Source organism: Mustelus asterias, chromosome 20 (genome assembly GCF_964213995.1).
Source record: "Mustelus asterias chromosome 20, sMusAst1.hap1.1, whole genome shotgun sequence".
NCBI classification, from domain to species: Eukaryota; Metazoa; Chordata; class Chondrichthyes; order Carcharhiniformes; family Triakidae; genus Mustelus; species Mustelus asterias.
In genome coordinates this window covers 65,593,056-65,619,430 of record NC_135820.1, presented here as the reverse complement: position 1 = coordinate 65,619,430, position 26,375 = coordinate 65,593,056, and the positions used below count along the sequence as shown (strand labels likewise).

The 26,375-nt window shown below is 40.8% G+C and overlaps 1 protein-coding gene across 1 annotated transcript; it reads right to left on the bottom strand.

Moving 5' to 3' along the window:
- Positions 1-806: 806 nt before the first annotated feature.
- Positions 807-23,188, bottom strand: gata5 (GATA binding protein 5). Its single transcript, XM_078236150.1, has 7 exons — positions 22,930-23,188; positions 21,434-22,131; positions 16,218-16,384; positions 14,561-14,686; positions 9,305-9,392; positions 3,787-3,911; positions 807-2,589 (listed from the first exon to the last, which is right to left on the bottom strand). The coding sequence occupies exons 2-7, from the start codon at positions 21,936-21,938 to the stop codon at positions 2,425-2,427; spliced, it is 1,176 nt and encodes a 391-aa protein (XP_078092276.1). The 5' UTR covers positions 21,939-22,131; positions 22,930-23,188; the 3' UTR covers positions 807-2,424.
- Between the last annotated feature and the right edge of the window lie 3,187 nt (positions 23,189-26,375).

Below are 26,375 nucleotides of genomic sequence, written 5' to 3'. Positions count from 1 at the left end.
TTCAGGTCTTTTTATTTTGCAATGCATTTTATTGATATCTCTATTCTGAGCACAAATAATACTGATCATCTGATTAGCTTAACTGAGTTTGGTTTTCGTAAATTGTTTAAAAATTAAAGTCAAAGAACAAAGAACAGTACAGCACAGGAAACAGGCCCTTCGGCCCTCCAAGCCTGTGCCGCTCCTTGGTCCAACTAGACCAATCGTTTCTATCCCTCCATTCCCAGGCTGCCCATGTGACTATCCAGGTAAGTCTTAAACGATGTCAGCGTGTCTGCCTCCACCACCCTACTTGGCAGCGCATTCCAGGCCCCCACCACCCTCTGTGTAAAAAACATCCCTCTAACATCTGAGTTATACTTTGCCCCTCTCACCTTGAGCCCATGACCTCTCGTGATCGTCACTTCTGATCTGGGAAAAAGCTTCCCACCGTTCACCCTATCTATCCCCTTTATAATCTTGTACACCTCTATTAGATCTCCCCTCATTCTCCGTCTTTCCAGGGAGAACAAGCCCAGTTTACCCAATCTCTCCTCATAGCTAAGACCCTCCATACCAGGCAACATCCTGGTAAACCTTCTCTGCACTCTCTCTAACGCCTCCACGTCCTTCTGGTAGTGCGGCGACCAGAACTGGACGCAGTACTCCAAATGTGGCCTGTTAATTTACTTAGAGTTGCAGAGATATTTAGTAATGAGGAAAATGAGTTGACCTTTAATTTTAAAATGCATTTGTCTCCAGAAAAAATATGCAAAACATGTCAACGTAAAAATAATTGTTCCAAGTATAACACCCAGTGGAGTTCAGTAAAAGATCTGTATTTATTGTCAGCCTTACAAGGATGAAACATTTGACAGCAAAAGTACTGAAAGTAATAATTTCCTTGTCCATATCAATCATAAACTAATTAGACTTTTGAAATGTGCACAATACTCTACTTAGATAAGATGTATAAAAACGTGCGATACACTCAGTAACTTGAAGATCAGTACAGGAGTCATATTGTGATGTTCAAATCACTTCATCAGTTAATGCATTTTCTAAAACTAATCATCTCTCTTCAGTTCTTTGCAGTTAGTTTATTATATGGTTGAATTATGGTAGCAATTAGGCACCATATTTTGTGTAATTAAAAAAATACATTTGCCATATCATTCATCACCAGTAATCCAAGAGAACACATATTTTAACTTAGTACTAAGTCATCATGTTATTGTAAGGTGATAACCACAGTTCAGTATCTCTAACAAATTGCTGGGGAATCAACTCCACCAGTTACAGCAACCAATTCTGTAATATTCATCGTTGATTTATCATGGCAACTTTGGTTTCTGCGATTTTCAATTGGCTAAATAAATATTCAGAATAAACTATTAGGCGTGAAGGAAGAATCATGTAATTAAGTTATTTTTAATGCAAATGATCAAGAATGGAGAATAACTATCTTAATTTCTTTTGAGGTATCTTGTGTACAAATCGAGATTATTGTCTACCATTTACAGAGTGAGTTCGCACCTCAACTTAAAAGGTTTGTGAATCGATAGAAAACACCTGGTCATCTAGTTCGCTTTATAGTTTAGCTCTTAGAGAATAATTGCTAAAGACTGCGTCAAAATTACATTTTTATTCACAACATATTTTACATCAGCATCTCAAAGGCAATTACAGCTTGTGTATTATTTTGGATACGCAACACATTAGCATTGTTAAAATAACCTTTCTACAATGTAATATACATGTCAAATGCTGTTTGATCCTTTCTCCTCATTAACCATCTATGTATATTCCTGCGTAGAGATTGGAAGCCTTGATTTTTTTAATATATATTTCTAGATTATAGATGAATCGATTCATCTGTTTTCAAAAAGGCAAAATATTTTAAAAGTTCTATAACAAAAAAAAAGGAACAGGCGACTTTCTTAATACAGTATAACATTAAAATACTCCAAAGCAAAAGTGAAATATCTGTCCATCGAAAGAACCAATATTTCAACATAACATACAATAATTTCTGTTCACACTTTCCCTTTAAATTATTAAGTTATTCAGCCTTACACGATCAGTCATTACTGCTGATCTAATGAAATTAATTGCACTCACAAATAGTTCACAAGAAGTCACTTTGAAACGGTTTTGATTTCCTTCACGTTTGAGATGAAGAGCATATGTTTCACTTGATCGCTTGTTGCCAGGGATGTTGAAATTTACTGATTCACAAATAAAGCTTGTACCCGGATCCGGAATCAAGAGGGTTTTTTTTTGCTGGGATGATTGGATAACAGAGTTTTTGTGGCATTTCACCAATTAGAAATATGCAATACAAATATGTGGGTTCAAGTTGCTTCTTTCAACTCCTTGGGCATCTGGGTAGTCCACTCAATGATAAAGGTAGAAAAGATGGACCAATAATTGTAAGACCACACTTTATGCCAGTGCCAAGGCACACCAAGAGTCTTGTCTGAGTGGAACATTAACTCCAGTCTGTGGGATCGCAGTGGTTGAGGTATAAGAATAATCTTCAGGTACATATTTCAGTTGTGAAGGACCACGGTTCAAGTCTTCTCGGCTTATCATAGCTGTGGGTGGAGCCTACAGAAGTAAGAATTATTAAACATGTTCCAGTAGTGATATAAGAAACAATTTACAATTTGTGCACTCATCCGTTTCCAACCAAGTTGTGTTCATTGTATTTTGAAATGTAAGTTCCGCTTGATATATCACTATTAAAGTGTTTTTCTGTAATCATGTTTTCAAGGATCATAGAATCATAGAAACCCTACAGTGCAGAAGGAGGCCATTCGGCCCATCGAGTCTGCACCGACCACAATCCCACCCAGGCCCTACGCCCATATCCCTACATATTTACCCACTAATCCCTCTAACCTACACATCTCAGGACACTAAGGGGCAATTTTCGCATGGCCAATCAGCCTAACCCGCACATCCTTGGACTGTGGGAGGAAACTGGAGCACCCGAAGGAAGCCCACACAGACACGAGGAGAATGTGCAAACTCCACACAGACAGTGACCCAAGCCGGGAATCGAACCCAGGTCCTTGGAGCTGTGCAGCAGCAGTGCTAACCACTGTGCTACCGTGCCGCCAAAAGGATGTCCTTGCTATAGAGGGAGTACAGCGAAGGTTTACCAGGCTGATTCCTGGAATGACAGGTCTGTCACATGAGGAGAGATTAAATCAGTTAGGATTATGTTCACTGGAGTTTAGAGGAGTGACAGGGGATCTCATAGAAACTTATAAAATTCTAACAGGGTTAGTAGATTCAGAAAGAATGTTCCCGATTGTGAGGGAGTCCAGAATTAGAGGTCATTTTTTAAGGATAAGGGGTAAACCTTTCAGAACTGAGATGAGGAGAAATTTCTTCATCCAGAGAGTGGTGAATGTGTGGAATTCACTACCACAGAAAGTAATTGAGGCCAAAACGGTGTCTGATTTCAAGAAATTCGATATAGCTCTTGGGGCTAAAGGATCAAGGGATATGGGAGGAAGGGGTGATCAGGATATTGAATTTGATGATCAGCCATGGTCAAAATGAATGGCGGAGCAGGCTTGAAGGGCCAAATGGACTACTCCTGCTTCTAGTTTCTATATTTGGCTCTCATTTGTATTAAATCCATAAATGAAATAAAATTCAGTAATGATAATAAGATCTTTTCAATTATGTGTAAGGAATCTGTGATTACTTATTTTACTCCAACTTCTATACTGTCAATGTGTCTCTCTCTTCAGAAGCTTAATTAAATTTAATACTAAAGTGTTGTTACTTTACCTGAGAAACAGACACCACTGTTTGACCTGAATATGGAGATGAGGCCAGATCAGATTCAGTTTTGATAGTTGATGCATTTTCAGAGTTCGACATAGAAGATGGGGAGTTGGTTCCAGAAGCCATGCCTGGAGAAAAACAAAAATTGGTAATAATCAGCTTCCTATCATTATGATCCATATCAGAGATAATGAGGTCTTATTCGATTATTGAGATATTGGCCTGAATTTTTAGGATGGTGGAGACTCGGCCCCCTGCCATCTGGAGAGTCACAGACTCCAACAGGCCTCCAACAGAGTCATCACCACCAACCCCAACAGGCCATTTCACACTTAATAAGGGTTGATTAGCAGAAGGCGAGACTTCTGTTCTCTCTTGGGTGAAAGCTCAGCCTCGGAGAGCTGCCGGATAATCTGATAGGCTGGCAGCTCTCGAGTCCCCACCAAGCACACCTTTGCAGTGGCCAGAAACGGCACTGCAGCAACGTGCCTGGGACTAAGTGCAGGGAGCCAGAGAGAGGAAGGTAGGGGACCACCTGGGGATACCAGGGATAAGCCAGGGTAGGGTAGGGGGGGCATGAGAGATCCAGAGATCTCCTGGCCTTGAGGGGAGGGCACCCACAGTCAGAAAGGGGCTTTTGATGGAGTTGCCACCACCTCCCCCCACCATCTCTCACCTTGCTGCCATAGATGTAGATTTGGTCACCTTTCTGTTTCTCTCCTGATCTGTCATTCGCCTGCCAATCTAAAAATTCAGTTGGGTGGGAAAAGGCCCGCAAGTGGCCATCAAGTGGCTGCAGAGGGACTTTAATTAGAGCAAAGACGGGCTTGGGTGAGCTCCCCTGCAACCCCCCCCCCCCCCCCCCCCCTCCTCCAGCTCTGGTGTGTTTTGAGGTGGGGGGAGCACGTTAAATACTGGCCATTATTTCAATCAATGTGGAAATAACTTCTGCTGCTTCAGTAGAAACATGTTGGGTGATTAAATTGGTCAATGCCTGGATTGCAAAATTAGCCAGATAGTGAACTGGCAGCAGTCTGTTTTATACTGTGTCCAATTTTCTTATCCACTGTGGAAAAGCTCTTTCTATCCAGTGAGTTCTTTTTGAAGTACACACCGGTAACCAGTTTTGCATATAGCAAGGCACGATAACCAGCAAGACACGATAACCAGCAAGTGGGATGAATGATTAACTTGATGGCGTTGGTGGAAGCAGGAATCTTGGGCAGCGCACCAGAAGATTCCCATGTTCTTATTCAAATGGTGCCCGGGAAGAGAGTAATTTCAACAATTCCGCACTCCTACTGGCAATCGTACTGAAGCCTCAGCATAGATGATGTGCTCAAGTGGGACTTAACTGTACAACTGGCTGATTCAAGGTGCAAAATTGCTCGCAATGAAGTCAACCTGACGATCCAACAATTAATCAGTACAGACGTCTAAGTTTTTTCTTACTCAGCTAAAATAGTTAACAGTAAAATGTTCCCTGAAGCAGTAACATGACAATCTTACAATCTTGGCACTATCATAAGGTGAGTGAGATTTCTAAACTTATTGCACATATTGGCTGCCACAATATTAAACAGCCTTGTCACCTCAAGCAAGAAAAAAACATTTTACTCGTGTCCACCGACAAGGCGGAGAGATTCACCTGTCTACATATCCAGGTGTTCCAATATTTACTTGAGGAAATGTGCAACAATCATAACTATGGAGGGACTTTTATGGAGCCCACCCAAGCGAGAAACATGACATGACTTAATTAGACGGGATGAGAAATCTCGATTCTCTGAAGTCAAGTTGAGATGTAGAGATGAAAGTCAGTGGTGTGTTTGCAACGTGTCGACTCTCACGCTCGTACTTGCAAATACATTTGCATGCAATACTCATTGGTGTGAAACAGTTTTTAATAAAGTGCTACCCTCAGGGTAAAGTCAATGGCGCACCTGAATCTCATGACATCTGATTCCTGCTTAAAGATGACCTGCAGTAGTTGACTTTGTGCAGTTGGGTGTAAGGTCAGTAGTTAGGTGGATTGGCCATGGCAAATGTGCAGGGGAGTGGGCCTTAGATAGAATACTCTTTCGGTGAGTCGATGCTGACTTGATGGGCCGAATAGCATTCAGCTTTGGAGGGATTCGATGGAAATGTTCATTGTTGGATTATGCAGCACAATGGAAGGGGGCAGGAGAATGGCAGCTTGCATGGAGGCTTGGGACCAGCAAAGAATGAGTCAATGGTGTGGGGGGTGCTTGTGGAGGGGGGTTGGAGACATGGAGGAGCGGAGGAGTGATCTGGGAGGCTGGGTTAAGGGGTGGGAATAGAGGAGTGATGTGGGAAGGCCCTGGCATCCTGGTGTGTTGCAGGGTAGTGGAAACGGTCATAGAGTTATTGAGTAATACAACACAGAAAAAGCTCTTCAGCCCATCGAGTCCGCACTGACAATAACTACCGCTAATGATGCGCTATTCCCATTTTCCTGCACTTGTCCCATGTCCTTGAATGTTATGCTATTTCAAGTGCTCATCCAAATATTTTTTAAAGTTTGTAAGGTTTCCGGCCTCCACTACCTTCCCAGGCACTGTATTCCAGATTCTCACCACACTCTGAGTAAAAGTTTTTTTTTCTCAAATCACCTCTGAATCTCCTCCCTTACTCTGAAACTATGCCCCCTCGTGATTGACCCCACAACCAAGGGGAACAGCTGTTTCCTACTCAAGCTGTCCATCCCCTTCATAATCTAATTCACCTCAATCATATTCCCCCCTCAGCCTTCTCTGCTCTAGAGAAAACAATCCAAGCCAATCTACTCTCTCCTTATAGGTGTGTTACTCCATCCCAAGCAACATCCTGGTGAACCTCCTCTGTAGCCCTCTAGTGCCTGCCCTCCTCAGTCAAGGTAATGAGGAGCCTAAAGAACAGTGTCAGTACTGTCTAAATACGTGTCGACCTTAGGTTGTTGGCTTACTGAGGACTTACAGGATTACAACATTTTAATTATTATTATGGAGAGTGATCTCAGATGAAGTCCTTTACAATGCATAGAAGGGGGGATCAGCTGAGCCTGCAAGTTTAGCCATGACCGCACAGTGTGGCGAGTACAACACTGGACACTAAGAGGAACATTCAATGAAGAGTGAATGAAGAAACACAGCATTTTCTCTTTGACAACAAAGAAATTATCTCTAACTCCCCCCGTAATCATCAATGAATTCCAACCATGATATGTGTCAGTACATTTAGCTCCCTGACTAACCTCGTCTCAACAATTAACTTGAATAAAGTAAAACCAATGTAATGTGACATATGTATAAGTGAAATTTAATTTTGAAAAACACCCGTGCTACCTTTGTGCTTGCAAGTCTTAGGTTAATTCCAATGGAGTTGGGCAGGAAAGTTGTGGCAGTGAGACAGAACCTCCCCATTTGACCAGGTGGTTCTTTTATAGGCCACCTGTACGTGCTGTGTTGACAGTTAATGGAAAGCTTCCCCTGCCGCTGAGTTGGCTGTGTTTCCCGTGCATGCTACCTGCACTCTAAGTTTTAATTGGAATTGCATGGAAAATGGGAAAAAGCAAGAAAGTAAAAGTAGCAGTCCATGGACCGTGTGCTATTGACAAAACCTTGGCCAAATAGCAGGCATGTTTGTAATCATGTTTAAATCACAGTGCCTATCAAAAACAAATGTGGTGGTATTCGTAAGGTTGTAAATCTAATTCCTGTTTGTTGTTTGGGGCTCCCTTGTCAAATCAAAAGATATGAAGATATTTATCCTTAGTTTTCTAAGTTAATAGAACTGTATTTTCCTGAGGCATGTGTACATAGGGTGGCATGGTGGCACAGTGGTTAGCACTGCTACCTCACAGCTCCAGGGACCCAGGTTCAATTCCAGCCTTGGGTGACTATCTGAGTGGAGTCTGCACATTCTCTCCATGTCTGTGTGGGTTTGCTCAGGTTTCTGCATATTTTATTTATATATAAATATTATATATATATATTGTATATATATATATGTATATATAATATATATATATATACATATGCCCCTTTCTGCATATTTGATTTTATTCTTCAACTTACAAAAATATTCTATACTATACAAACATAAGAAATAGGAGCAGAAGTAGGCAATTCAGCCCTCGAGCATTCTCCGACATTTGATAAGATCATGGCTGATCTGTTAATGTTTCAAACAGATAGAAATACACTCAAGCATCTACTTAAATGCTTGACATAGAAATGCAACTGCAATAAAAGCACTTCGGTTTAACAAACGTTCCCAATCCTTACTCTCTTTTCAACTCATTAACAAATATCACATTATTTCAGACTCTACAATCCAGGAAGATGTTGGGAGGTTGAAGGGAAACATGATTCCAACTGTTTGACACGCACTTGAGGTTAGAGGCAGCATTAATATGGAAGAATGAGACTTTTTCTGCACAGATATTATGATGTGTTGAATATTATTGAATGTAGCCTGAAAACACAAGAGGACTGGAGAAATTGAGACCATTAAGAACAATTCACTTTGGAGAGGGATACTTGGGGAAGCATAATTCTGAAAATAAACGTTTCTTTTAAGTTTATTTATTAGTCACAAGTAGGCTCACATTAACACTGCAATGGAGTTACTGTGAAAATCCCCTAGTCTCTACACTCCGGTGCCTGTTCGGGTACACTGAGGGAAAATTTAGCATGGCCAATGCACCTAACCAGCACATCTTTCAGACGGTGGGAGGAAACCGGAGCACCCGGAGGAAACCCACGCAGACACGGGGAGATGTGCAGACTCCGCACAGACAGTGACCCAAGCCAGGAATCGAACCTGGGTCTGTGAGTTTAATTTTAAGTTTATTTATTCGTGTCACAAGTTTATTTATTTATTATTTATTTATTATTTATCAGTGCCACAAGTTGGCTGACGTTAACACTGCAGTGAAGTTACTGTGAAAATCCCCTCATCGCCACACTCCGGCACCTGCTCAGGTACACTGAGGGGGAATTTAGCATGGCCAATGCACCTAGGGTAGCAGGGCTAATCACTGTGCCACTGTGTTGGGCTGAATTATCCAGTTCTTCCTGCCAGGGGGATTTTCTGCTCCCTTCGAGGGTGACCCCTGTGGCGGGAATCCCAGTGGCACAGCTGGCAAACGGCACATAACGCCGTTGGAATTGGAAGATTGCCCTATGGCGAGCCGCCTTCGCCATCAGAAAATTTGTCACGGGAGGATGGGATGGGGTTGAAAAATCCCGGCCTTTGTGGTACAATTTTATTCTATCAGGCGAGAACAATGCAGCAGTGTAGTGGCACGGTTCATGCTGCACCAACATTCGGTACCTGCCTTTACAAAGTCAAAACTGTCCGGCTACAATCACTTACATGTCTTAAGGAGGCAAGACTCTTTGCCAGTACACAGATCCGACTGTCTCATAACCATTGGCCTGCTCTGGGACTTTGGACCTCTCTCCTTGCGTTAAAACAGGATGAGGTAGCAGAGAGAAATTATTTAAAGTATAAGTACCTGAGGAACCTTTCGATTTGGTAACATTCTTAGGTTTTCTTTTCCTTGTCTGGATACTTTCCTTCTTCATGGCCAGCGGGCGTGGTACCTGCAGGATGTGAACACCATAATTGTAACTTCAATTCCATGTAAAACATATTGTAGGATTTTGCTTTGCAAGCGGCACCAAGTATAACACTGAATCAAGATTAATACCAAATATGCTGTAGTTTTCTTTTATCCTGAGTGGAATACATTCATAATTGTCACTCCTGGATTGTTCTCTTTTGTGATCTGAAGATATTAGGATTTTCATGTCTATTAATGCCACTATGATGTGCGGGTTAGGTTGATTGGCCATGTTAAAATTGCCCCTTAGTATCCTGAGATGCGTAGGTTAGAGGGATTAGTGGGTAAGATATGTAGAGATATGGGAGTAGGATCTGGGTGGGATTGTGGTCGGCGCAAACTCGATGGGCCGAATGGCCTCTTTCTGTACTGTAGGGTTTCTATGATTCTTTCTATGATTCTATTAACACAGATGAGGGACAATAGAGTGTAGAACTTGTAAATGTAATTGCCTTTAAAATCAAAACATGTTCGACTTACAAAAATGTTTACTCACATTCTCAGGCATATTGCAGTGCTGAAAATGTGATATAGATTCTGGGTATAAACATCTATACTTAATGGGTACAGTTAGTGCTAAGTTCTTCCAGCTACAACTGTGTCCTACAACACTTTCAAATACATCAAATTGCAGCAACTGTCAGCACTCCTTGCATCCTGTCCACCTGTGATATTAAAAGTCATTCATGCGGTTACTTGACGACACAAACAAATTCTATTGACGGAACAGGGGGAGCTGTTTATTACAATTTTGTATAATTTATGTGGGACAATAATGCAGTTATACATGAATAATGTTGACAATTTTCAATAGCACTTGAACAAGATTTGCCAATAAGAGCATGTGCATATGAGATGGGTCAATGTTCGGACACTTTGTTGGAATGAATGGTTGATTTCGTGTCTTCCACTTTAAGGGCAGTATTTACTCACCCCACCTGCCACGGGAATTGGATCAGGCAGGACAGGACCATGCAAAGGTCTGTTGACCTCGGGTGAGATACTCTGGTCTTGAGGCAAGCGTGGCTGGAAAATCCCACCCTCAGTGTTAAATGATTCTATTTTGAGTATAAAATTTCTTAATATTTGATAGTAATCTATTTTGAGAACTATATATCGAAGTATTCCGTTTTCAACATAAGGCTTAGGGAATAAAGGACAAATTTTCTGTACATTGTCTTCATAGTAAGGATGCGTATTATTCAGTTCAAAAATCAAAATAAGCTAGGTTGAGTTTAGATAACACCTTATACTCTATGAAATGCATAAAACAAGTTGTCATGTCCAAAAGAACATGCTTTAAATTCCATTTCAAATGACTGCATTAAGTCTTGCTCTGGATGATCAATAGTGAATATGCTCCTTACGGGAATGGAATTATAGACTTTAGTTAGTAGGATCAGTGGCAGCACTCTCATCTCTGAGTCAACTGATCACAGGTTTAAGCCCTGCTTCAAGATGTGAAGATATCACTTCACTACTGCATTGCCTGAAGTGATGCTTTATGTATGAGATGTTAAGTGAAAGCCTTGCCTCCTGTTCCAATGGCAATAAAAAATCCATGGCACTTTTTGAAGGAGAGCAGACATTTCTCCTGATGTCCGAGCTAACATTCACCCCTTCACCACCAAACTAGCCATTTATTCCATTTGCTTTTGATGGAGAAACTGGCCTACAGTGTTTAATTATGAAGTGACTATACTTCACAAGTAATCAATTGTTCTTGAAACGATTTGGTACATCACAAGACATGTTAACATTCTAGATTAATGCAAGCTTTCTTTATTCTTTCTCTGTTGAGGTTTTGACACATGTATATCCTTTTCCCAACACTGACCACATTTCTTGCTTGCTGTAAAATATCAGATCACATCAGACTGTTCCTACCAGCCTGAAACCAACATCTATGCCAAACCTACAACGATATGACCTTTTTAAGAAGTACCATCAGTGTTGGTGCCACTGTACTTTTGTTGTAGCAGTGTTATTTTTGGAAGGAGGTCATTGTTTTTTCCTTCCAAGTCTCCAGTTTCCTTACCAGGATTCTGAAACAAATAACTCTCTTTCTCCTTTCCTAATAACAATTGATCCTTCTTTTAAACCCACCATGGATTTTTATTCCACTACTACCACTAATGATTTGATCAAACACCTACTTTAAGACAGCTCCCTAAGTATCCTTTTCTTTGTCAACATTGACTTTAAAGTGTGCTCCATAATCCTTAAATCCCATGCTTAACAAAAGAACTCCCGTAGATCTAAATTCACTATAGCCATTCAAATCTAAAAGACTTCTATCAAGTCTTCCTATCATCCTCCTCCTCTCCAGACAGTCGAGATCCTCCCTAGACAAAAGTTTCCTCTTAACTCAGCTGTGTAAAGTTCAGGAATCAACCTTGTGACCTATATTTCTTTCATATGTCTTAATTTTCCTTTTAATATGGAGATCAAAAATTGACACCGTCTTTCAGATATGCTCTCACCAGGGTCAGGTTAAGAACACTTCAATAACAGAATACATGTTTGCATACAGAATACATTCAGGGTGGTTAGCACTGCTGCCTCACAGCGCCAAGAACCTGGATTCAATTCTGGCCTTGGGTGACTGCGTGGAGTTTGCACATTCTCCCAGTGTCTCCCCTGGGTGCTCTGGTTTCCTCCCACACTCCAAAAATGTGCAGATTAGGTGGATTGTCAATAATAATAACATCTTAGTGTCCCAAGATGTGTAGATTAGATGGATTAACCATGGTAAATGTGTGGGGTTATGTGTAGGATGGGGGAGAGGGCCTGGGTAAAATACTCTGTCAGCCGGTCGGTGCAGACTCGATGGGCTTGATGACCTCCTTCTGCACTGTAGGGATTCTATGGATTATGAGCATGTGACACTTCTAAGTACACATTTTGTTGTTGTTTTCTTTGCCTCCTTGAAATGCTAAACCAACAGTTTTAATATGTATTACACAGCTCTGCTCCGTTCAGAGTTTTGTTACATAATCCACAATCTTGCTTCTGAATCTCACCCAGTCTCATGATTTCTAACGTTCATGTTGAACTCTGCCTTTAAATCTAACTACTCTCGTTCCCTTTATATTATCATATGTTGATTAATCGTTGCATTCAGTTTGGTGTGTCATCCACAAATTCTAGTAATCTGTGTCACTTAATGTAAATCTATGACATTTATGAAAATCAGGTACGACACTGCTTTTGTGTCAACTGGTTTCCATCCTGACATCCATTATTGTCTACCTTTCTGCTATGTGTCAACCCAGCCTAATGATTTTGCATCTATGCCATGGACACTGGTTTTGTGAATCAGTCTGCAATACGAGCCAGTGAATATAGTACCTTCCTGGAATTTATAGGTAAAATCTTTTTCAGTGATTTAAATCTAAATTTATGAAAAATGTTAATCCAAACTCCGGTAAAACTGAGTTTATGAAAACCCTGCCAAGTAGCTTTGAAAACCATTCACTGAACAATATAACCATTTTGTCAATATGTCATCCCTACATGTAAACATAATTCCACATTGAAATGACTTTGCAATCTATCTTATACTTGTTGGTTTTACACGTCACTGCTAACATTTCCATAAAATTTACAACTTTGCTTATAACTACCGGTGAAACACTTCCAGGTAGCTTGTTGATTGAAAGCGGGGTGAATCCATTGAAAACTAAAAAACAATCTAGGGCACAGTGATTAGCACTGCTGTCTCACAGCTCCAAGGACCGTGGTTCAATTCCGGTCTTGGGTGGCTGTCTGTGTGGAGTTTGCACATTCTCCCCATAGCTGTGTGGGTTTCCTCTGGGTGCTCCGGTTTCCTCCCACAGTCCAAAGATGTGCAGGTTAGGTGGATTGGTCATGGTAAAATTGCCCCTTAATGACCCAGGATGGATAGATTAGATGGATTAGCCATGGTAAATGTGTGATAGGGCAGGGCGGGGAAGCCTGGGTAAGGTACTCTGTCAGAGAGTTGGTGCAGACCTGATGGGCTGAGTGGCCTTTTCTGCACTGTAGGGATTCTATAATTCAAAGAAACAGCCACATAACCAATTTGAAATTAATAAACTCTGAAGACAATGAGTAGTCTGGGGATTCAATGTTATATTTAATAAAATTTACATGTTAGTTACATGAAGGAAGCAAATTGAACACTAGGGTTTTATATCTGGAGGAATAGATTCGAAAACTAAGGAAGTTATGGTAATCAATTATGGAATCTTGTTTCAACCATGCTAGGAGTGCTATCTACAATTCTGATCACCTTATTAGAAAAAAGGATATCGAGGCATTATAGAAAGTGGCAAATGAATGATTTGAAAGCATATACCAGAAATGGTGGGGGAGGGGGTGGGGCAGATGGGAAGAGGGGGTAGTGGTGAGTGGGCCTGGATAAGATGCTCTTTCGGAGCATCAGTCCAAACTCAATGGGCCAAATGATCTCCTTCTGCATTGTAGAAATGTTATGGTTCTTTCCCCACAGACTGGAGCATTTTGCTAGACACTGCCAAAAAGGCATGGCTGAGGCAAATAATATGGACATATTTAAGAGGGGGCTAGATAAGCATATAAGAAAGAAATAGAGAGTTATGTAGATAGTGCTGGATGAGAAAGGATGGGATGAAAGTTGAGTGGAGTATAAATGTCAGTATGGACTGGTTGAGTCAAATAGCTTGTCCCAGCACTGTACATTCTGCATGATATTGTTGTAAGGGATCTTTTCAATACTGGAATAAAACTGGACTGGTTGAGTCAAATAGCTTGTCCCAGCACTGTACATTCTGCATGATATTGTTGTAAGGGATCTTTTCAATACTGGAATAAAACTGTACAGGGTGCAGCTAGCCTTCTTGTAATCAGAAGTTATCTGATAAACGTGATCTCTTTGGTTTTTTCCCTCAATTGTGATTGAGTGAAGAGGAGAAGTAGTTTGACTGACATGGCAGCTTCTAGTTAACAAGCTTTAACTATTCCAATTTAAAATAATAGCTAGGGAAATGAATAGACATTAGTAGAGGTGGTTATACAGAAGAGATACTAATACCAATGTAATGTTCATATTTTGCCTTTCATCAGTTCACAGCATTGCATCAGGTCTATTACGTAATGAGTATAATTCCAAAAGTAAAGAACTATTACCCCATGAAGTTTCATATAAAGTCCACATGCGTTGCACACTGGCTCCCCTTCAGCGTTCCTTCTCCAAAGGGTTGTAGTAGAGGTGTGACAGTTAGTGCAGCACAAACCAGCACGTCTGGATGATGACTGTAAAGCAAGATATTTGAAGAAGCCTTCGATAATATCACAAAAACTCAGCTATATTTATTAATTATTATGATCTACACATGTATTATATTTCTTAATGGCACACCACCATTGCAACAATGTACAGAACAAGTGGTAATTATTTTTTATGATGGCACTAATGCTGGAATTTAACATTTCGGTAATCTCTTCCCTACTGTCAGTGCCATTTTGTGTTAATATGTGCATGGCAGTATAATATAATACATCTTACACACACAGAGATATACAAATCGAATGACTTTTGGTTAGTTGCCTCACAGCGCCAGGAACCTTGTTCAATTCCGGCCTCGGGTCGCTGTCTGTGTGGAGTTTGCACATTCTCCCGTGTCTGCATGGGTTTCCTTTGGGTGCTCCTTCCACAGTCCAAAGATATGCAAGTTAGGTTGATTGGCCATGCTCATTTGCCCCTTGGCGTCAGGGGGACTAGCAGGCTAAATATGTGGGATTATGGGAATAGGGCCTGGGTGGGATTGTCAATGCAGACTCGGTGGGCCAAATGGCCTCCTTTTGCACTTAGGGATTCTATGATTCTATAAAGAATGAAAGTATTTCACTCTATTTTCTCTCATTGCGTCACTGTCTCTTATTCCATTCTGAGAAAGAAACCACCCAATTTGTCAGAGTGTTAAATTTGAACTTGTATGGTTATCAACTATTGGGAGTGCGACGCAAGCTAAAATAGGTTGTGCAAAAGAAACGACCCTAGTCACAACCGCCTGTGTTGTTTTCACATTGAGATAAAGGATCAAGGTCCTCCTCTTGCTTATTGAAAGGCACAAGGCTAAAATAAGTTATATCGCCAAGGCCTAAGTAGTTTATTCAGAATGGGGAATGGGCCTCTGAAGGGCGCCTCTTCACAACTCTGACCTTGTCAAGGAAGTTGTTGACCCCCAACATTGTGATGTAGTGTTGTTATTTAAGACATAAAAATTATGAGTTTGTTTTGCAGCCCATTCTGCATAGAAGAGTGATTGAAGGGAGAAAAAAAAGTTAAATATATTTTTCTGGAATTATACAACATAAATTGCATTTAATCTAGAAGTGGCATAAATAAGACCGTGCTGCCTTTGGGTTTTACTAGGCGATGGAACATTCAGTCACCTCCAACCATCAATTGTCAATTTCTTGCCAAGATTCCACATCCAAAAATCAATGAGGGCCCTGATTTATAATCCAGACCAAGGGGAAATAAATCATTCCAGTTAACAAAAAAGGGAGGAGGGGTGGGATGGAAAGTCATACATTTTTAACACGGAAAGATAATCCTCTGAAATCATGAAGGGAATACAAAAAACGGGGACATGGCACTGGTTTTTGTTCTGGTTTTCCTTATATGGATGGAGAAGAGGCGAAGTGGCAAAGGCTGTCCTGAGTTGGTTCAGCCTCACAAAACAGTGGATTTTTTTTAAAAAGGGGATGAAAAGGGGCAGCGCTTGTGCAACTTTCTAGGGACTATATATTTCTCGCTGAAATCCACCAGGCTGCTTACCAATCTTCTTTGTGGCTTAATCAGCGGTCGGTTCATCCCGTTCATTTTGTGATACAATCCGCAGGCGTTGCAGAGATAATGGCCCGTCCCATCCCGTCTCCAGAGCGGGGTAGACATGGACCCACAGTTCACACACTCCCGGCCCTCGGGGAAATCTTCCAACATCTCTATTTAAAATAAAGAAGGTGGGGGGGGGGGGGGGGAGACGAAGAGGAAAATCAGTAACATCTGGTTTGCATAATACAGAGATTTGTGACTGTCGGGAAAAATGTATCCTGTTAAAAAGTGTTCTTTTAAAAAAAAGTTCTAGCTCCAATAAATTATCCAATTTATTACCTTGCTTTGGACATGGAGTATGTTATCTTGCATTCACTTCATAGCTGAGACCCAACTTGAGAGCGATTCCCTAACATTTAACAGGAAAACCATTTCATTTTGATAGGACCCACCCCCCGCCCCCCCTAACATCAGTTATTGTCGAATGTCCCGCCGGTAAATATATATTTCAGTTCCCAACACCTCTAACAAATGTAACTTTTTTTTTTACAAAATCGGCTCTTCGAATTTGACGGGTCTCAAACAAAGAAACATGGGAAATTCACGTATCTTTATTTCTGGTTAACAGTTTTGCTTTAATTTATATCCCCTCATTCGCCATAGATGCCTCGGGTCATTGGAATCAAAACATAAGATTATAAATTAGATATCTTCTTACATCTCAAGGATTATTCGTTACATTTGGGATTGGTGTTTTATTTCCCGCTCAACATTTCTATCGATGGATACTCCTGATGAGGAGGGGGTCACTGTTTGGGGGATTGTGTGTGGGGCGTTGGGAGGGGTGGTTGGTAACGAGAGTTCGGTCACTGGCAAGTGTGAGTGTTCAGCCTTCTTAATTCCAAAGTGAATTGGGAGGTGTCCCTCTGTAAAGCCGCCATCCAGACATTTGTAGGGTCGAACAATATTAATTTTTGCGTAAGAAATGCACGTCGCGCTTTTGCGAGAATAAAACGGGCCGCCTGAACACTTTTCCAAAATGTTTATTAGACAGGGCCAGGACAAGTCTTTGCTTTTACTGCCTGTCCGTTTGAAAATAGACGAGCGTTCGGCACAGAATGGAAGACAGCAGCAGTCCCTTCCAACAAGCCGCAAGGGCGATAATCATCTCTGAAATTCAGTATTCTCTCCCCCCTCCAGCCCTTCCCTCTCCCCCCAGTAAATGTTCAAACGTCCTTGCAAATATCTTTTAAATGATACGGGATAATAATAACAGTATATAATTCACTGTGGCCAAGATATCTATCTGACGTCAACACTGTACATATCTTGTGCATATCGTGAGGTTGTAACATCTCTCTCCGGCAAACTTTACTTGCTGGGAATAATTGTGGGAAGTGGCAGGCTTTATAGAATGGCATCCTTCCCCCCTGAACTGTAAAATGCATTTTATTTCAAATGGAAGGCACAAATAATTTCTAAGGAGAAGAAAGGTTTAATTGTAGGTATTTCTTTGGAGCAGGGTTGGTGATAGAAATCCTAATGCTTTGCCAAACTGTCCCGTTTTTCATCAAAGTGTTCTTGGATGTTGACTGCTGGCGACAAGGAGACTGGCTCACAAGACTGATGGAATGCTCATTTGTGTTACAGAACGCTCTGTGATCCACTACTCGATTTATCAATCACACCTATTCCACAAGGGTGGCAAATGACAGCCTGTGGACAGAAAGCAGGTCAACGTTCTGGATTTATTCCCGCAGTTGTCAAAACGTGCAGTAAACAAGACCCCCTTCTTTTCAAATATGTGAAGGAGATAAAACAAATATTGTGCTCCCCCCACCCCCCAGTTGCATTACTTTGAGAGAGAGAGCGAGAAACGATTTGTCCATCATATCAAAGGATGCAGTTACAATAACCCCCACCATTCTTCTACAGTCCGAAAGCAGGGCCGCTTCAGCGGGGAGGCAGAGTTGGCATAAAAAAGGATATAGCACAGGAATAAACGGTTCGCCTATTGTTTTAAATGTGTGAATAATATCAGCGTGGTTTTTTTCTCTTAAATTGAGAAGCATCTCCGACGGGCAGGAAATTTAAATCTTGAGAGTCAAGATTGGTGCAGGCGGCAAGTGTTGAGATCCCAATTGGTATTGAAAGGAATAGCTCGGGGTTTTGTATGGGAGGGTGTCAAGAGCATTGCTATGAGAGGAATCTTCAGAAGTCTGTAACGCAGATCCGAAAGAATTTGACAATATATTTGGTAAATGTAAAACATGTTTTGTACCTGCTGATAGCGTGGAACGCAATATTGATATTAGTTTACTTAGGAAAAAAAAGAACCCTCAGTCTGTGAATCTGAATCAAGGCACTAAGTACAAGATATTGATAGAGAAAGCTTATCATAGTGCCCGTTTGCCACAATTAAGCTAATATCGAATAGCCTAAAAATATTAAATGTATCATATATAATATATCATATATATAATATAACCTATATATAATATATTCTATTGTATATATCCTATATATTATATGTATAATATAATATATGCATTTTCCATAAACTGTCAAAATTAAAAAAACACTCTGGACAAACCCTTCCATTAATTCTAATCTATGTCGCTTGAAAGTTGACGCTGGGTATTAGCAAGTAATGAAGTGTGTTTGATACTTGGAATGGTTGATCAAATTTCACTGTCTCTCTCTCTCTTTATCTGCAGTAAATAAGGGGTTGTATCTGTCGATTGTTTTGGAGATGGGGGCCAGAGCACTTCTATAGACTTTTGAGGAGTCTGCCCTGGACTAATGTGATCCAGTAAAGTGCTTAATAGGCTTGCGAACCATAAACTTCGAATGTTACTTTAAACATCCTCAAAACGTGTTCGGTGTTAGAAAATGACTCAAAGGTTCAGGGAATCGCCATTGTTCAATGTTATTGGCCAGTAACATAAATATTACAGCCTTACAATTTTTCTAAATTGAATATTTGTTGAGATTGAGTAAAACAGGTATGGGAAGCAACCAGCCAGATCGAAGTTTATTAGTCCAGCATCTCTTGTACGTTCCCAGTTGTGAAGCCGAATGAAAAGGAGGCATTAGTATTTTTAATATGCCGATGTCTCCGGACCTAATGTAGAAAACCTTTATTCCTTTCCAGGCACCGGATATAAAAATATTAAGTCCTATTTTAATAAACGCAGCTCCATTAAGATAATCGCAACACGTAGTCCCTAAATATTAACTCGATTTCAGGCTTATTTCAATATGAATCACAGATATTAGTATGTGCCTGGGTGGAAAGGCACATGAAATGGGATATGCGCTTCCGCATTCAGCTACAATCTTTTAATGTTGGGATGATGTGGGGTTCGCTTCTTCGTATTGTCCTCGCAATCTCTTGAATAATTTGTATCTACGAAGCGCATTATTAACTCCAAACAAATTCTTGATTAAGGATAAGGCAGAACGGTCTATACGGGCTTTTATTTAACTGTTACAAAGTTAAAATACGGAGCCCAGTTGTTTCCCCTGGGGAATATTCAAATACTAGAAAAATAAATATACACCTTTCCCTTTGGAAAGAAGCAGAATTCGTTAGCCCTTTAAAGATTTGGGATATACTGAAAACCGTGCGAAGCAACACTGAGCCCAAACGAGATAGAAAAAAAATAAATTAGTTGTAGAAAGGATTACAAGTTATAAATTGCAGAGAGATCACAGTGAAATCTGGTGAAATTTAAAGTATCAATGAGGCCAGAGATGGTCAGAATTATTCCCTGTCATGTCGTAAAATCCAATACAATTTCAAGGGTTGCAGTTAATGTCTGGTTAACTGAATCACATTTATCAAAAATATAATATTCTCTTCCAAGTGTTAGTTGGTCAGACATTTGCGGTTATTTCTAAGAGTTCTCTATCCAATACTCATGAGATGAATGCTAATATGGTAAATTGACTAATTTGGTCCGTACATGGATTACATAAGAAACACCTCTATGCAAAGTCAAATGGCACAATTATATTTGAGCAAAGTAAACCTCGAAAAGATTTAATCAATTATACAGAATAAGCTTTTTTTTAAAAAAAAATTCTATCCGTTTTAACAGACTATAATAAACTTAGGTAAGCACGGGTTTAGTGAAGGCATTATTAGTTCCACTGAGGATCTCCAGTATATACACGAAAGGAGTTGAACGGTAGACACAGATTTATAGAAAATTGAACTTCCTTTCCAAGCTATCATTAACTGATTATCTGAACTGAAGTCATGAGTTGGAAATAGTTACACTGTTACCCAATAATACGTCAGTGGGCAATAGATTGGGATGACTGATGCGGAGTGGAAGCGATTGTTCATTGGCATCAATGGAGTGGGACTATATAGTCTGCCTAAAACGGGTGAAAAGGTGGCCCATTTTTTAAGAAGAAATGTCAGTCCAGGAGTGTGATAAATCAATTGCTGAATGTAATTTCAAGCTATTATGTACGCCGCTGCCCCGGAGGTCATGCTTACTCCTACAGCCCTCCACCATTCTCCAGTTCTGTCATCATCATCATCAACTGATCATACATAGAAGGTACTGCACTGAGCATCAATTCAAAACCAAGCCATTACCTGGCTTCGCAAGATGCACACAATCCCCAAAAGTTAATTACATTTTTTGAATCGATTTGGTTTATTATTGTCACATATATTGGGATACAGTGGAAAGTATTATTTCTTTCCCGTTATACAGACCGTCCACAAAGTTACATAGGGGAGAAGGAAAGGAAATGAGGTTTAGAAGCTAATTTGCTGCCATACGGTCGATTTACTGATGTATTAGGTAGCACAGTGGTTTGCACTGCTGCTTCACAGCTCCAGGGACCTGAGTTCGATTCCCGGCTTGGGTCACTGTCTGTGTGGAGTTTGCACATTCTTCTCGTGTCTGCGTGGGTTTCCTCCGGGTGCTCCGGTTTCCTCCCACAGTCCAAAGATGTGCGGGTTAGGTTGATTGGCCATGCTAAAATTGCCCTTTAGTGTCCTGAGATGTGTAGGTTAGAGGGATTAGCGGGTAAATATCTAGGGATATAGGGGTAGGGCCTGGGTGGGATTGTGGTCGATGCAGACTCGATGGGCCGAATGGCCTCCTTCTGCACTGTAGGGTTTCTATGATTCTAAAGCACCTGACCAGGCCATTTAGCAGTTTTGGTACATCCGAAAATAGAAGTCAGTTACCTACCCAGACTGGACCTCCTCCCAGACATAGAGACTTGTCTGGCCTGTAGACTGTGAAGCATGCTGCTCTCGAAGGGCCCAGGTGGCCATGTTGAAGTCATCTCTGGGCTCACATAGGTAGGATATGGGCTGGAGTAGGATCCATTCACCGATCGGACCAGGGCATTGCCGTATTGCTCCCTGCCACCCGCGCTGATGACTAAGGGGTTGGTGTACGCCGCGTCCCTCCCGGCACCGTGGCTCATGGGGGGGCTATGAGAATAGGAGAAGGTGGTCGATGGATGAGGGCTGCTGTTGAATCCGGAGCTGTCGGTACCAGGTTGCGGCCAGCCTGCGTGATTGCTCAGGTGGTGACTCTGATGGGCCGATTCACAGTTTTGGAGATAGGGTATGCTGGGCAGCATGGAGGGGACCCTCGTTGTGGGCACATACACAGGCGAGGCCGCCGACGAGTGCATGAAATTACCCGAAGCTTCGTGGGGATAGGACGGTGCCAGGCTCTGGTACATTTTCGAATCGATGTAACGCCGTGACCGCGTTGGGAAAAGAAGGGTACGCAGAAAGGGTTCGGAATCTACTCAAAACTGAAATTCAGGTCCGGATCAGTTCATTGCTGGATTAATGAACAGAGCGATTCAATCAATGTGCTGGAAGAGAACCTTCTAATTCACGCACTTGTGCGTTCTTAAATAAGAAATTCACCTGTAACAGATAATAGATCAGTTATAAATCATTCAACAGAAAAATCCACAAGCCAAGTCTTATATTCAGTGGGGTGCAATGCAGAAAGAAAGTAGCTGGTGACAAGTTCAGTTTAATTTTGGAAATATTTATGCAAGCATCCCACTTCATTCCAACACTTTATCTTTGCAGTATTCAAGTGATAATAAAAAAACAAATACTCTTGAATCCCTAGACCAAAAACTGACCTGAAACTGACTTGCGGACCGAACAGGAACTTGAGTGAAATCGACAATTTGCTTGTCGTGCAATTTCAACATAAAATAAGTTACATGATTATTTCAAGAAAATAAAAAGTTTCCACTCCTGTATTGATCGAAATGAGAGGCGGAACAATTCCCACTATCACAGTGACAGAAGGGATAAACCGCACAGGTATTGGAGGCAACTGATCTCTCTCACAACTCCCCGGTAACTCGCTCTCTCCCCTCGAGTGCGCCGGAAAATGGGAAGGATTTTTTTTTTGTGTGTTTGAAAGCAGGCTCCGGGAGAGCCGCCTGCACCTTTAACTGGAGGCGCCCAATAAAACTTTTTTTTTTGCAGTCGGCGTTCAGTTTGTATTATCTGTGATCACACAAATCACAAAACGGTATCGATAACTGCGCTGCCCCAAAGTAATAGCGTTTTAGTTATAAGGCTTTACATGCATCCTCTATCTGCGAGATAAGGGGACCTGCCAGATAAGGGCTAGAAAGGGGGGTGAAAAACTACAGCAGACGGATTCATTGCCCTGAGAAGTACTCTGGACGAAATACTTACAAAATCCAGGGCAGCCGCAAGAGGAGAGAATGCAAGATTCTTTTTCTTATATGTTTTAACACGTCTCCAGAAGGATTGTACTGGTGGGGTGGGGGGGGGGGGGGGAGGAAGATTGCCGCTTGGTAGTGAATGAGGGCGAAGGAACTGGTGCTCCGGATGGTTCTGACACGGACTGACCTGTCCCCTATCTTAATCGCTGACTTGCTCCAGAAAGCTGCCTGTGTTTTTCTCCGCTTTAACTCTGCCAATTCCCCGAGCTAATTGTAGCTCAGGGATCACGTGAGGCGGGCCCTTCCCTCCCCCCTCCTTCTCCTCCTCCTCCACTGTATTTACATAGCAGGACATTGTATTCTTAAAGAGACAGGGGCGCCTATTGGCCTTCATAATCCCAACTGCAGAAAAGTTAACAACGTAGAAAGCAGGAAACCCCCATTAAGTCATGCGCTTTCCACCAAAGAAACATATATAAAGAAACATATATAAACATATAAGAAACATATGTTTCTTTGGTGGAAAGCGCATAACTTAATGGGGGTTTCCTGCTTTCTACGTTGTTAACTTTTCTGCAGTTGGGATTATGAAGGCCAATAGGCGCCCCTGTCTCTTTAAGAATACAATGTCCTGCTATGTAAATATATATATATATATATATCATATTCTGAAAAAGACAACAAACGTTTAAAATCAACGGCAAAGCATAGCTAGGACTGTTGCTGAAATGAGATAAGTCTCAGTTCGTTCAAGGCACGGCTTGTGGAAATAAAAAGGGGGGAAAAAACGCAAAGGCAAGCACAAGACTGTGACAATTTTACAAGGTCATTAATTGTATAAAAAAAGACGGCAGGGTTACGGTTAATAGAAGCAACGAATATGGGTTGAAATTGCCAGTTGTTGCTGATTCAGAGTCTGCTTGTGGAGGATTGGTTTTAATAACTAATATTATATTTTAATAACTATCATATCATTATATTTATGGACGGTTGTAAACCAATGCATTTTCTCCGGATATCCAATACATTTCAGTTAAGGATGTCCTCCCACCGGAACATGACAAACTGGACAGTCTATCTGCAACTCATTGACACGCCTGAAATTGTTACGAACTGACTTGCTTAAAACCATTCGAATTAAAATTCCGCCAACCGGTTTCATGTGGATTTGATTCTGGGCCCGTTTAATCAGATCACAGATAAAATGAATAGTGAAAGCGTGTACTTTAAGAGCCAGCGGCCTAGTAAAGTAGTCCCTGTAAAATACAAATTACAGAATGGTCATATTTAATAGAGCTTTAGACCTTTAACATTCGAATTCTAATATAGAGAGAGCTGATATTCAAAAGTTCAGTCACTTATGTAGAGTTTTCTGAATTAAGTTCACTCTCTTTGTTGAAGTGGGAGTTCTCTTTCATGTTGATAATGTGATCGCATTTAAAAATAGCGGACTGAATTTCAGATATAAATTCTGTGTATATGTATCTAAAGATACAACTCAATTTTATGTGACATGATGAAAGTCACATCGCGAGTATATGAATCTGTCATTTGTAATATTCCAATATTTAGGTTTAAGTATACTAGTGGGGGGGGGGGGGGGGGGGTCTGCAGTAAAATGTGATCGCACGTCGGTAAATTAAACATTTCCATTAGTTTGCATGCTACTAACTCTTGAATGTATAATTCCGTTCCAAGTTCCTTATCTTAGCTCGAGGGAGGAAAAAAATTCTTCCTCGCGCTGTTAGTAAGATTGCTTTGGAATCATTTATCCGCACTGACGACAGAAGCGGAACAAATATCAGAATGAAGGCATTGCCACTTTAAAATCACCAGATGTTTATTTAGAATATTACGTTTCTAGAATACCAAGAACGGTTTGAAATCATTGTCCTAAATTCTGCAAAAATTAAAAGGGTTGTCACTTCTGTGCATGTATTGTAAAACTAGAGCAGTAAGTAAAACGTGTTACTTCACAATTGTTCCTTTATATTTAATTCCTCTTATAATGTGATCGTTTTACCCAACCAATCTGACCATTTCCTTTCTCTGCATTTCGGTGGCGATTAATTTGTTTTAATACCAACTGTCCAGATAAATATAATGTGTGTGTGTGTTTGTGAGTGTGTTTGTATGTTTGTGTTTGAGTGTCTTTGTATGTTTATGTGTGTTTGCGTGTGTTTATTATATGTGTGTGTATTTGTGCGCATTTATATGCGTTTGTATGTGAATGTGTGTTTATGTGTATGTTTGTATGTGTATTTGTGGGTGTTTTATGCGTGTGTATATGTGTGTGTTCGCGTTTATATATATGTTTCTATGTGTGTTTGTATGTGTGTTTATATGTGTGTTTATATGTTTATGTGTTTGTATGTGTGTGTATTTGTGTGTGTTTATATATGTGTTTGTATGTGTGTGTTTCTTTTGTCTATGTGTTTATATGTGTATATGTTTATGTGTTTGTATGTGTGTGCATTTGTGTGTGTGAATATGTGTGTGTGCATTTATATATGTGTTTGTATGTGTGTGTATTTGTGTGTGTGTGTTTGTATGTGTGTGTATTTGTGTGTGTGTTTGTATGTGTGTGTATTTGTGTGTGTATTTATGTGTGTGTGCATTTATATATGTGTTTGTATGTGTGTTTGTATGTGTATGTGTGTTTATATGTGTTAGTTTATGTGTTTGTATGTATGTATTTGTGCGTGTGTTTATATATGAGTGTATGTGCGTTTATATACATGTGTTTGTCTGTGTGTGTTTGTAATATTCCTCACGGAGATAGGTTTCAAGCAGGGACAGGAGGTGAAGCAAAGTTAAAATAACTGTGCTGCCCTTGGGTCACGCTGACCCCCGTTGCTGTTATTCTTCCTTTATTCTCCGGGAAATAGCTTGAACCAAGTCATTTAACTCAGTATCAAATACCTGGTGACAGAGCGACACGATATTAATAGCTCGTTGCAGGTAAGCAGGATAATCTGCAATCTATTTAAAAAGCAGCAACCCATCGACCTAAAAGGACCATCGGATTATAACAAAGAGTTTAATAGATGCATGTGAAAATGTTGAGGTACACCAGTCAAATGTCATTCGCCCCATTGCTGAGTGCTGCCCAGAAAGGACTGCACATTTCTGAGACTGCTATAATCAGCACAGAAACAATACAATGTAATGCACAAATCATTCCTTGCCCCATGTCCTTTGATTCCAAGTGCTCCTTCTTGCTAGTATACCCCTAAGAGCAACCCCCCCCCCCCCAGCAATTTCAAAAGGAATCAAAGACCGTCCTTTCTTTACATTTACCGCCGTTCCCATTTAAAACGTTTCCATTGTAGATAAATGAACCCCAGACAGCACAAGAGGTTATCTTTAAAGGTACGTGTAGTAATTCTACTTCGCTCAGAGCTTGCCTTCTTAAGTCAGGCCCTGACAGCAGCAGGAATTCGCCGCGGTAAGTTG

Bases quoted from the DNA above. Each gene is read 5' to 3' on its own strand.
- gata5 (XM_078236150.1), bottom strand. From the start codon at position 21,938: ATGTACCAGAGCCTGGCACCGTCCTATCCCCACGAAGCTTCGGGTAAT. The intron at 9,393-14,560 runs GTAATAGTTCTT...CACATCCTGCAG, and splicing joins TTTATATGAAACTTCATGGG to GTACCACGCCCGCTGGCCAT. The intron at 2,590-3,786 runs GTAAAGTAACAA...TTACTTCTGTAG, and splicing joins CAGTGGTGTCTGTTTCTCAG to GCTCCACCCACAGCTATGAT.